The 14318-nt window shown below is 26.3% G+C and overlaps 1 protein-coding gene across 2 annotated transcripts; it reads left to right on the top strand.

The window, feature by feature from the left end:
• The first annotated feature begins 5268 nt into the window (after positions 1-5268).
• Positions 5269-7053, top strand: LOC101489911 (protein BASIC PENTACYSTEINE1-like). 2 transcript variants are annotated; one of them, XM_004513270.4, is made up of 3 exons: positions 5269-5487; positions 5703-5786; positions 5945-7053. In XM_004513270.4, exon 3 carries the CDS (start codon positions 5971-5973, stop codon positions 6835-6837), a length of 867 nt encoding a protein of 288 aa, XP_004513327.1. In that variant the 5' UTR covers positions 5269-5487; positions 5703-5786; positions 5945-5970; the 3' UTR covers positions 6838-7053. The 2 variants fall into 2 exon arrangements, with proteins under 2 accessions (XP_004513327.1, XP_004513328.1); XM_004513271.4 differs by lacking the exon at positions 5703-5786 and having other exon boundaries at positions 5270-5487.
• The last annotated feature ends 7265 nt before the right edge of the window (positions 7054-14318 follow it).

Raw genomic sequence — 14318 nt, 5'->3', positions numbered from 1 at the left:
TTAAAAAATAATAATTTAACTAATTGAAGAGTGACAATCATGTATCATGTGAATACTTTATGAAGTAAATTACAATTAGTATATTATAATTATTTTCATAAAAAAATTCAAAAGATATTCAAGATACGCACAATTAATAACATACATATTTCACTTTTAACTAATTGGTACGTGGAATACAATATTTTAACTAATCATTTGATTACAAATATTTTGTGTGTATGTTTTAAACATAATATTATAATTAGTGTATTATAAAATTATTCAAAGTTTAAGTGGAAGACATTCAATCGTTACATAAATAATTCTCTTTTAACAAAATAGTTAACGAAATACCCTTTTTTAACCAATCGAGCAATGAATAATATTTGTTTTGTGTATGATTTATATTGTAAATTATAGTTATTGTATTTCAATTAGATTCGTGAAATGCCACTTTTTAACTTACATGTTAATTACAAATGTTTATTACGGGTATTTTTTTAAAAAAAAATTATAGTGAAAAAGCATCATATGACTACCTAAACATCCCAATTATTTTGGCCCTCCTAGATATCCACATACAATTTGCAACATTCCAATCAATTGTATTAATAATGATAAACAAAACAAAATTTATGGGCTTAAATATAGTTTTAATCCTTTATCTTTTACCAAATATTCATTTTGGTCCTTTATTTTTTTTTTTAATTCACTTTTATCCTTTATCTTTTGTAAATATTGAATATTAGTCTTTTTCATAACTCTTTCGAACAATTGTATGATAATTGTCGTAAACTATAAATGTCTAATCTTTGATCAATTATAAAATTAATCGTGCAAATCTAACAAGGATGGGATGAAATTACCACAAACTTTGATAAATGTCATTCATTTCAAAAAACTAATATTTATTTCAAAACATAAAAGGAGAGTTTTTCAAGTGCAAACCTATTATTGGGTTAAATTATTTTTTTTTTTAAAGAATATTATAGTAGACACATATTAACAATTCTTAGAAGATATTCCAATGATTAGAAGTTGCTATAACTTTTGATGTGATCGTGAAAAGGACTAAAATGCATCAGTTGTAAAAGATAAATGATGCAAATTAATTAAAAAAATATAAATAATTAAAACAAATATTAGATAAAAGATAAATGGCCAAAATTATATTTAAGTCAAACTTATGAGAATTAGACCAATACTTAAGGGAACAATAGAATTTGAAATGTCCAATTGGCTCATTAAAAACCCTTCTTGAAAAATCCAATGAAATTTTATTATGTGTATATATAGTTTATGTTGTAATAAATATAATGATTAGTGTATTATTATTTTTTTTCAAAATTTTATCTAGAAAATATTTCTGAGACTCTATTCTAATGAAATACATATATTTTTTTTCATTAATTGACCAATGATAAATATTTGTCTCGTGTATGATTCATATAGTAAATTATAATTATTGTATTATAATATGTTTGTAAACTTATTGATTAGTGAAAAACAATCATTTAACTAATTAAACAGTAATAAATACTTGTTATGTGTATGATTTATATAGAAAATTATAAATAGTGACCATAATGTTCTTCAAATTTTATATAGAATACATTCAAGAGATACACTACTAATGGAATTCATGTATCTCTTTTAATTAATTAATTAATGAAAGATAATTCTTTTAACCAATTAACCAAGACTATATATATAAAAGTGCCGCAAAAGAAAACTTGTTTTCCTCTTGGTCTTGGCTCTTCTTCATTCATCCATTAGAGAAAGTTGGTTTAAGGCCATTTTAGAGACATAAATCACTTTTCCAACTTGTTTTCTTCTTCTCCTTTTAATTAAATAAGTTTTTTTTTTTTTTTACATACTTTTAGTTTTTTCTCTTGGTGCAACATTTGATTTCTTCTCTTGGAGCAGTGTACGTTCGATTCAGATTAATAAATGAACTTCGATTAAGTGCAAATTTAAATTCAAATTCAAATTCAAATTCAATCTCAATCAACAATTTTGACTTCCACGTTACAACTTCAAACACATGTGTAGTCTTAACGCTTCAAGTTTTGTCATCTTTGTAATGATTATAAGCATTTTATCGTTTTATGTTATTAACATAAATGATGTGAGTTTGTTTGCATATTTTTATATATTTTAATTTTAATGATTTTAAATTATATTATTCTCAATTAATATAATTTTTATCCATTTAAACGGAATAATATAATATTTAGTAAAAATAAAACTAATTAATCAAAATAATCAAGACCGTTCAGACATTATATTAACCTAAACATCAAATTTCAACCGAAGTTAGATAATACATATATATATATATATATATATATATATATATATATATATATATATATATATATCAACAATAACGAAATAAAAATAAAAACACGCCTTCACTCTTTACACTTTCCCTTTATTATAAATTTTAACTCACCCACTCACCCATAACTGTATTTTCCAGATTAATTTAAGAGAGTTTGTTAAAAAAAAAACCAATTAATTAAACAGAGCATTGTGTGAAAGGTGTATATGTATAACGTATTCATAAACACTGACCCACAACCCAACTCATATAATGCCCAAATTCATAACCTCAACAATCCTTCCACAAGTCCATTTTTTTTATGCACTATTTCATCCCTTTAAATATCACAACACTCATTGTCTTTGCTCACTTTTGTTGAAGCTAAGAATAAGTCAACAACAAGCCCTCTCTTTTGAGTTTGACCACCTTTTTCCAAATAGTTTAAAATTAAATAGGAGGACCATAAGACTAAACAAGAGCAAGTTTTATCTTTCCATGACTTTTTAAAAAGAGACTAAAACTAATGATTTGGTCTGTTTTTAAAAAAAAAATAATAATAATAAATAAAAAAGGTAAACTCAAGTTGTATATGTGAAATTGGTTTTGATTTTGTCTCTTTAAATCATTTATTTTTAATTGGTTTTGATTTTGTCTTTTTAAAATTGAACCATGAGGACTCATTATACTCCATCGATTAGAATGGTTTAAAAACTTAAATCAATCAAATTTAGTTTATTTATCAAATTATTCGAGTTTGGATTAATCATGTTTAACAATATATTTAGTACGGAAAGTAATACTAAAATGCATTCTATAAAAAAATAAAACACAATATTAGAATGGTGGAAGAGAAAGAGAAAAGTGATGAAACTGTGGAAGAGAGAATGTTGGAATTAATAATTTTGATTTATTTGCAAATTCACAATTCAACCTTAAAATTGGACATGTATAACTTGGAAGGAAATTATATATATAAAGAGGATAATATTGTTTTTGGTGTAAATCGGATAAAGATTTCTCAAATTAGGTAGGACTATAATAAACGACAAATTTTTTTATTTATTTTAAATTTAATATTATTGCATTAGGTATAATATTTAAACAATTACAAAGACACTAATTTATTAATTCGACTTTAGTATCCAAAATTTCATAATCAGAATAATATTTACCATTGTTTGAAATTCTATACTATAAATATATTTACTATTTTGTTTGATAAAATATTATTCATCATATATATATTAATTAAATTTACTATTTTATTTTAGTTCACATAATTGATTGTGAATAAGGAAATGTTGATTATTTTTTGGTCGGCATGAAATGTGGATTAAATCACAAAAAAAGAATGAATGGCTTGCTGACCAATAAACTTTATCACAAAAGCGTCACTTCTAATAAATAAAACAACCAAATATTTGAATGCTTATGTCAATATTGCCTACTTTGCAATCCACTTGTTATTAGTATTACCTTCCTCTTTTTTTTATTAGCATTAATTGCATATTTTATATTATTCAACTTCAAATGTAAATAAAAATAATTTAAAAAATATTAATATTTTTAGTTTAAAATTTGAATTAAATATATTATTTTTTCTCTAATTTTTATTTATATTTGATATTAGAAGAAATATATATTTGAAAAAGATAAAAAAATGTAGTTAATGTGTAAATTTTGCTCAAGATTATTACTAAATTAATATTTGTGTATAAATATATTTTAATATTAATTTTTTTTCTTTGAAGACAAATGTATACTACTAATAATAAACATAATTAAAAAAAGAAGAACAAACGCATTTAATAAAATGCAAATGGATTTATATTCATATGTAAGAAGAAAGAAAATGATATATCAATATAAAATAATTTTACATTGACGTCTAATAAGAATGAAAGATGAGTGAAGCTCTAAATTTTTTTTACATTATCAATGTATAAATATTAAACTCTTCATACATTCAAAGGCAAAAACAATTCTAATAGTGTGTTTAATTGAAAGTAGACTAAGGAGATGAAATATAATATTTTTATGTTTTTGTGTGTTGATTCAATTTTTAAGACGGAAAAGAATGAAATTAAAATCTCTCTTAAAACTAAATTGAAAGGAAAATTTAAAAAATAATTATTTTGGTATTCTATCAATATTTTTAGAAATATAATAATAGTGTTTACATTATGAGACTGGTACTAAAATTTCAAAAAATGGATCATTTTAGTATTCTATCAATATTTTTAGGAATATAATAATACTAAGTTGATAACGTGTTACATTTCAAAATAAGTGAATAACGTACTCAAATTGAAAAATAAACATGTTTGACTTTGTGCAATTATTATTGTGGATATTATTTTACAAGAAATGATAATGTTGAGCACTTCTTTTAAAGACAAATTTGAGTATTTAATCTTTTTATCCGACCCATATAAAAATAAGTTACCATTGATTATTATTATTATTATTATTATTATTATTATTATTATTATCATTATTATTAAATAAATATTTTTATTTTACATATACGAAGCAAATATATTTTTACACTATCGTTTAATTATTAGACACATTTGAGTTTAATTATAATAATTTTAAAAATTATACATAATTCAATAATTAGTCGACAAATAGTATACATTAACATGTATGTTAATTAATTAATTTTATGATTTAATTTATATTTATATATATATAAATTTTTTATATTATTATTTAATTATAATTATTAAATTAATAAAAAATACGTAATTTTTATCAAAACTATCTCTATGTATGAATTATAATACATTGATAGCAATTAAACTTTGGAACTTATAAATAGATAAATGAATATTAACATTAACATATAATAATTCAAAACAACAAAAGCCCAATAATATACGAACCGGCCCAAACCCAAAAAACCGGCCCAAATCCGGAAAAAACCCTAAAACAATGTCTAATGTCAATGTTGCAGCCACAACACATTTTCTCTCTCTCCGTCTCTTTCTCTCTCTTTCATCCATTTTTTTTTTCTTCTCCTCTTTCATCTTGCTCCAAAAATGGCGATGCTTCATGGATCTATCTATGTCTAAATCCATCAATTCATTTCCGGGTCACCCAAAAAAAACCGGTCAATTCAAACGGGTTTCACCGGTTTAGAAACAATTCCGATCTGATAAGAACACTGTTAACAGGTACTCTTCATTTCGAAAAAAATCAATTACCCTTTTTCCATTTCTTCAATTCTAAACATGGGTTCTCATCAAAATCACTTTTTAATTATTATTACTTTTTAATTTTCCATTTTCATTTTAGATCTTATAGATTCTGTTGCACTGTTCTATTTTTGGCTTAAAGATCTGATTTTTTTTTCTTTTTTTTTCCTTTGGTTAAATGGATCTTATCTTAGATTAAAACCCAGAAGCAGAAACATTTGTGGCACGAAGATTCTGTTATTTATCTTATTGAACCGTTATTTGAACTGAAACTAAAGGTAGGTTTTTTTTCATCTTCATTTGGTGTTGCACAATTGCATTCTGTTTTTTAATCATATTAAATATTAAATTTATTGTGTTTGTAAGTTAGGAATAATGCAAATTGATATTTATTTAACATTTAACATAGTGTACATTGTTTTAATTTTTTTTGCAGTTTTTTTGATCAATTTAGTGTTTGTGATGGATGGGGATAATGGTCTTAACATACGTAATTGGGGTTACTATGAACCTGTTTCATCATTTAAGAGTCACTTAGGGTTGCAGCTGATGTCGTCCATGCCGGAAAAACCGTTGCTTGGAGGGCATAATGCTGCAGTTTTGTCGGGTGGTAATGGTGCATTTCACCATAGAGATATTGGGTTACCTCAAACTACATATCCTATGGATTATATGAGGGATGCATGGATTAGTAGTCAAAGGGATAATAAGTATATGAATATGAATATGATACCTACAAATCCGGGTTATAGTGGTATTCCAGAGACATCTTCGGCTCATCATATTCAAATGATTCAACCACCGGAATTGTTGAAGGAAGAAAGGCCGACGGAGGATGCAGCACCGCCTGTGGTTGAGAAGACAAATGGAACTGGTAAGAAGAGGCAAGGACTGAAGGTGCCTAAATCTCCGAAAGCAAAGAAGCCGAAAAGAGGACCACGTGATCCAAAGGACGAGAATACTCGTTCGGTTCCTCGAACACCAAGGGTTCCTAAGAAAACAACTGAAATTGCGATAAATGGGATTGATTTGGATATTTCTAGTATTCCAATTCCTGTTTGTTCGTGCACCGGGACACCTCAACAGTGTTATAGATGGGGCTCGGGTGGATGGCAGTCTGCATGCTGTACAACGGCTATATCGATATATCCTTTGCCTATGAGTACTAAGCGGCGTGGTGCTAGAATAGCCGGTAGGAAAATGAGTATAGGAGCATTTAAGAAAGTTTTAGAGAAACTTGCAGCCGAGGGTTATAACTTTTCTAATCCAATTGATTTGAGGACTTATTGGGCAAAACATGGTACCAACAAGTTTGTCACTATCAGGTAGGTCTACTCTCCATTGTCAACTGGCCTCTTATTTCGTTCAATCGGTATGTCATGTATATATATGTGTATTTGGCCAGAAAACTGAGGCTTCTTAGTTGGTTTGTAGTAGGAGAATTTTCAAAGTCATGAGACTTTTCCTTTTTCTTGTCTAACTCTCTTGATGTTGTTTCTCTTCTTTGGATTTAGTACATGGAAATTCAATCTTTTGGTTGGTTGATCTTGATAGGTAATTAACAAAACAAGATCTTGTTTTATTAATCTTACGCTGGAATTTTTATGTGTTTATAAAACTTCCGGTGATGAATGTGCTTCCGGTTCATTTTTGCTTCCAATGGAATATTCAAGCATAAATGTTGAGCATCATATTTTATTCTCTTTTCTAAATGCATGCACAATTTGAATATGCCTATTGTTTATGGTCTCTGTAAGATGGATTGAAAAACACTACACAATGTATTAAATTGCAATTTGTTTCTAGATAGTTTAACATAGCTTATAGAAATAGGTTCTAGGTGTCCTGTAAGTACAGCTTGATTGGTAGTTTCAAGGCCATCGATATGCAGGGCTTGAGTTCCAGCTCGAGATTCTCCACTTCTCTACACCTAAGGTGTGTGAATCTTGCTACTAGTCTACTTGACAAATAACGAAATATGCTCTAGACAGCATCTAGGGCTTTTGGCTTCGATTGACCGCCCTTCCCTATCTACGTGGTCAACTCCGCATAATTTGATTAAATTTGTGTTATTTTTATTATTATTATTATTATTATTATGATTATTATGTTGTGTTTCAACATGAAATTAATGGCAGGTTTGAAGTCTTGACATTTAATGTTTTTTGTCTATAATAAATTAAACTTTTATGCTGCACTCCTTCAAAGCAGTGCTAGTTTTAACATCTGAAGCACAAACACTGACCGTTGACACAGATAATAATATGAGAAACTGAGTTAATTGAATATAATCAATGTGTTGGTGTCGTGTTGGAAGGCAGCAACATGTATGTGATATGGTGGAACTAGAATATTTCTCATAGAACAAAATGAAAATTATTCAAGTCATAGCTATTTTTAGTCAAATTTGTTTTTTGTTGTTGTTAAGTGCATGCTTGCTCTTTGCATAGTTTATTTGGCCATATAGAATAGTTTCATCAGTTCCAACTAAAAAACTTTCAATTACTTGAACTAGTACTTGTCATGAGGCTAATATATAAATGTGGAAGTTGATGATGGATTAGAGGTTGATATTCTCACTTTTGGAAGTTGATGATGGATTAGAGCTAGAAAAATGTTTGGTTGGAAGGAATGAAAAGATGCAGCAGCATATAGTAGACAGTTACAAGGGATGTGTTTTGCTATGCATTGTCAGTGTTGAATATTCCACATTTTTTGTTGAATATTCTTATGTTCCCTTTGGCAACTTATTGTATGTTTGGTATCACGAAGAGTTCTCCAGAATCACAAGTCACTGATTTTACAAAAGCTACAACTTGTAGTTTTACAAAATCAGAGTGACTCACCGTGATTCTGACGTGATACCGATCATGGGAAGTGTGATATGTTAGTTGAGAATTGAGATGATGTGCATTTGAACAACTTGTTTGTGGTGTATTTAACTGATAATAATTTCAAAAGGTGTTTCAGTGACTTAATCTTAGACACTTATTTCAACAGAACTTTCTCCTCTAAGTTTGAATTTAAATGGGTCAAGTCATTTTAGTAATTGGTGCTGGATTTCAAAAAAAAAAAGTGGGATCCATTTAATTTTCAATCCTATTCAAGAGTGTTAGCCTGAGTGTGTTTAGTGACATAAGTACTTGTAAAATTGCGTAGAAGAGATTATGAAAGCTGTTTATGACATGACATGTCTATACATTGTTTTCAGTTTATTTTCTAGGATAACTTATGAAATCAGTTTGTACTTTATATGAAAACAATTTGATTTGATTTTATCATTTGTTATATAAATAGCTTATACAGAAACACTTATATGATAACTGCTTACGCAACAAGAGCTTAAGTATATTGTTTATACAAAGAGGAGCTATATTGCATTATCTTTGTTGGGTTAACTAAAGTACTGAACTTTCATAAAGATGTTTGGTTTAAACAGAAACTCATGTTTTGTCTCATACAGAATCACTCCTTTCCTTGCAAGAGTGGATCAGTTATTAATGTTCATAAGTAAAATTAACATATTTTTTTCAAGTTTGACTCTGGAAAAGATTCTTTTCAATCATCAGGCAGTGGTTTGATACTGAACTGTAGATGAAAAAATGAAGATTTTTTTTTTGTCAACAAAAATAAATAATTATTGTCATGTATTAGCATATGTGGTTTTCTAAGATTTATGAGAGTGGTATCTAAAAAAGTTTTAGTTTTTCTTTCACTAATTTTACCTCTTTATTGCATGTATTATTTTTGCACTTGTTTGAATTTATTTTTTGGTCCTTTTGAAGTTTTCAATTTGCTTTTGTAGATTAAGATTTATACCCAGTTTATGAAAATACTTAATATAAAGAAGAAATAAGTTTAAAATGCTTATATTTGAAGAACTTGTGTTTAATGAAGCTTGTACATATATTTTAATTTTTGCTCAAGACTTGATACTTGATATGAGTAACCTGTGAATGAATTTCTTCCAAATTAGTGATTGTAGAACAATTAAAAATATATAAATTTTAAAACAATTTCAAGTTTAATGGATCAAAGCTTGAATATGTAAAATACATAAATTGATCGCAATTATTTTGAATTTCAATTTGATATGGCATCAAGACACATTAGAATAGTGCTTAAACTTCAACTACCCAATATCAAAACAAGATTATCAAATTCACAATTGTATGGATTAGAATTTAGGATCTAGATACTGCATGATATGATTCCAAAAGTATAAAAAATATTATTTTAATTTCTTAAAAATTAATTTATCCGATACTTTTAGAGATTACTGCACGAAGTGACTATGTATCCTATAAAAAAAATAAAAATAAAGATGTCACGATTTTTTTAGACATTAACGAAGATGTATATGATCTATTTTAAGATATTGTTACTACTTTTGAATTAGAAATACTATCTCTTGATGCTCGAAATTTTAAAACTATGTTTTTTGTTTTATAGATAAGACAATTAAAAGTGCTTTTAAATTGTTAGTTGTTAGCTATTGAATAAAACAAATATTTATTTTTAAATGCTTTTATTGATATTTTTGTTAATACGCTAACACATGAATTATATATATTTATGATGACCAAATTTAAATGGTACTATCTTCTATTCATGAACCTCCTTATACACAATCAATGGTTCTTACACAATTCAAAATGGAAAAAATAAATCAGAATTTAACATTAATTTTAAGGTGAACACTCTTTTGAATTTAGTTGATTATGAAACCTAACAACCAATCATACAGAATCATATTATTATTTTATAATTAATTAATTTTGAATTTAACTTTTTTCGTTAATTTTATTTTTAGAAGTATCAGTATCCAACTAAACTCAAAAGGGTACTTAAGAATTTACCTAATTTTAATCCAAATGAACTAAAATAATCCTAAGGCGTACAAGGATAAGCACTTTTGGAAAGTTTTGAGCTTGCTTAAGTAATGGTTTGAATTGCTAAATAGGTGACAAAAAAGATCAAGGAATATTCAACTTCATCAAAGTCACCAAGTAATGTGTAATTACTAATTACAATGTTGTAGCTTACAAAAAACAAAAATAGTATACATGTTTGAAATTTTTAACTTTAAAAAAATAGGGGTACCAAATTGTTGAAGTTGACATTTGGGGAATTAAATTAAACTAAATTAAATGCTTTAAAAGTGATTAGGGAAAGTAAAACTCAATAAAGCTTAATTAGTTGTTAACTGCAAAATGACAGTGGTTGAGAATCTTGTAGGTGTATCTTAATATATCTGATTTAATTTCAAAACATTATGGTATATTGTATGCTAGTGTTTGATTCTGTAACCAGATGCAGAGACTATTTCTGAATTCACAACTAATATGAGTCAATGCCTCACAAGAAAAATATTTCTGACAATTTGGTTCTCCTTAATTTTTTGACATATTATGAGTTAACTTTTTTAAGAACAATAGATAGACTTTATATAATTATTCTAAGAGCTTGTCGTTCAAAGTATGCTAAATTAATCGTGACGAGTTTGAACATAAATATTAGAGTGATTAAAATTTTAAAATATTAATAAATAAATAAAAATATACTACTATATTGTATATAAGAATTTTAGTTTATAAATTTATAAAAATATATTGACAATTAAACTCCTAAGTTTATTAGAGAAAGACAGTGTATTAAATTTAGGTTAACATTTTTAATAATTAAAAATTAGTTTTTAAAATTAATTTTTTTAAAGCATTAAATTTTAAAACTATTAAAACAAGTTTATTAACTACAATGATAAAAATAATGTATAATTATTAAAAATATTCAAACACAACATAATTTTTAAGATAACAATATTAATATAGTATGGATAAAATATAAAAGTTTAATTTTTATATAATGTCGATGTAAATTTTTTTACACAATCGACAAATTATGACTAATCATGTAAGTGACTTTATAAATAGTTATGATGAAAGTCAAACATTAATAACGATCTAATGGTTGTGAATGATTGACATTGTATATAAGTTAAATTCAAAAGATAATGGTTTGATTTGAATATTAAATGATCTATTTTAATTAAATTACATGAAACTATACTAAAATAAATAGAGGTAATTAGATTTATTTGGTTTGAGTACAATTTGGGCATCTAAAAAAAAATATCAAACTAATTTAATTAGTTTTGGTTAAATTTTAATTTGGGTTCATCAGATCATTTGATTTAATTTTTATATGTCGATTAAATTCACAATCTACAAAGTTGAAATTTAAGTTGGAAGATTTAGTTTATTTTGTAATTATAATAAAGTTGTTTTTGTAATTTTTCTTATAAGTTAGTATTTTTTAAAATTCTTGGAGACTTTGAAGTGGTCATAGTAATCCTATATCTCCAAAAACTCTCCGCTTAAAGTGAGACTCGAATCACTGATTTCTTTATCAAAATGAATTAATTCATTTATCACAGTACGACATATTTATATTCTCTGACTATTAAGTTATTGTATATATCTCATTATACATTGATGACAATTGTTGATAGCCAACATTTTATAAAATTGTGACACTTATCAATTCATTTATTATTTTTCGAATCTATGTAAAAAATTCTTGAAATTACTTTTTTGTAAGTGGAAAGTGGCATTTATTTTAGAATGAATGGAGTAGATACATTCTAACTACACACATGTTTTAACTTGGCATAACTCTCAAGTCTCAACACCCTTAATTTTTTAGAATCCAAGTCCTAATTTTTGTCCTTGCTCTTCGTGTGGTTGTTCTTGAAGTTGTGTCTACTTAAAATATATGTGAATAAAGTCAAATTTAGGGTTAGATGCATGAAAGGAATCCACAAAGTCTTTTTCAAGCACATGCACACATACATACAGCATGGTTTAATTTTTTAATGCAAAATTAAAAACAAAACAAAATAAAATAAAATGATTAAATTTGTATTTAATTGTATATATTGAAGACACTATATGTCCAAGTGAAGGGATTCTAGACTAATTAAGCTCTAAGTTTATTGTACCTTTTATTTTATGACCACCATCTAAATTCAAAAGGTTTGACTACATTTGTCTTGCTTGGTACTACTCTTTGTGCTTTTTATTAGATGTGTCCATTTTGAATATTTATTTTCTTAAAATATGTTTTGTATATTAATGTCTATAACTTTAACTTTTTGTATTCTAAAATAAGTTAGTACTACGTTCATTATATGTGTCTATGGTTTTTTTTTAAAATTATTAAGAAAAATTGGTTGGTATTTAATGTATTAATATTTTTAAAATAATTTTTTTATTATTTGAATATGTTAAACTTTAATTTTCATATTCTACTATAAATTAGTAGTATTTGTAAGAGTATGTTTGAAAAATAATAATAAATGCAGATAGTAAATTAAAAGAGAATTTATATTTAGGGACATGTTTTTCCTTGAAAGGTGTTTATTAGAGAAAAATGTAGTGGTATTGATTAGGTATATGTTTGAAAAAATAAAATAAATACATTTAGTAAATTGCATAGAGGCTGATATGCACGGACAAAAGAGATTAGTTCTCTCCTTAAATATAAGTTGTACAATAACAAAAGCTATATCCCATTAAATAGGGCCGGCTACATGATGAAACAATGTTAGAGCGTTTTATCATAAAACATATTTTTTTCCAGCTCATTTATCTATAAGTCTTTCTTAATAGTTTCTCTTATAATTTTTTTAGGTTTTCTCATGCCTCTAACGATTTGACTAACTTCAATTTGATTCGCTCTTCGTACTATAAAATCTACAAGTCTTATCTCCACATGCCCAAACCATCTAAGCTGAGATTCTACCATCTTTTCTACAATAGGTGTTACCCATTTTTCTTTCTCTCTCTCTCTACAACATTACATATATGTTAAACTTATTTTATCCTCATGTTAGTTTTTTTACTACCCAACACTCCTTTTCATATAACATTGTCAGTCATACAAATGTTCGATAAAATTTCCCATTCAATTTGAGCGGTACTTTTTATTAGATCAAATATTTGAGGCACTCCTCTATTTCAACTACTCAACTTGAGTTCTAAGATTTACATCTCATTCTATTTCTCCGTCATTTTGTATTATGGACCGAAAATACTTAAACTATGTGACTTGTAGTATGATATGATCTCCAACTTTTACCTCCAAATTAGAAATGTTTCACCTATTGCCAAATTTGCACTCCATATACTTTATCTTGCTTCTACTCAAATGAAAGTTGTACACTTTTAAAATTTTCCTCCAAGTCTCTAACCTCCCATTTATTTCCTCCAATGACTTTTTAAGGAGGACTACATCGTCTGCAAAAAAACATACATCTCATGGTGACTCTTGGATGTACTTTATAACTACATATAAAATTAATGCAAAAAAGATAAGGACTTAAAATTGACCTTGGTGCAGTCTGATTGTTATGGAAAGTGTATATATATATATATCTCCACGATTTTTCCATACCTCAATATATATGTTGCCTAGCCCAACTCTCGTGTTATTATCCATCATTTCTTTTACCTCTCAATCTTTAATCCTATGATAAAAATATTATTTTGATCTTCATCTCCAATATCTAATATGATAGAATGTCATTAATTTGTTGAAATACCTCTTTCGTCTATTCTTTATATCTTTATCTTAATAAAAAACTTTATCTTCTTCATCTTTGATGCACTACACTAGTTGTCTTTAAAATTATAAACTATATTTTTATAACAGTTATAAACTCTATTTTAATACATAATGAACATGTTTAAATTTAAGGGAAATTTGGATGATATTCTATGTAGTTTGCTTAGTTAGATTAGAGAACAAAA

The sequence above is a fragment of the Cicer arietinum genome, chromosome 8 (genome assembly GCF_000331145.2).
Source record: "Cicer arietinum cultivar CDC Frontier isolate Library 1 chromosome 8, Cicar.CDCFrontier_v2.0, whole genome shotgun sequence".
Classification (NCBI taxonomy): domain Eukaryota; kingdom Viridiplantae; phylum Streptophyta; class Magnoliopsida; order Fabales; family Fabaceae; genus Cicer; species Cicer arietinum.
Note: the sequence above shows the minus strand (reverse complement) of the source record. Positions and strands in the feature narration are given on the sequence as shown.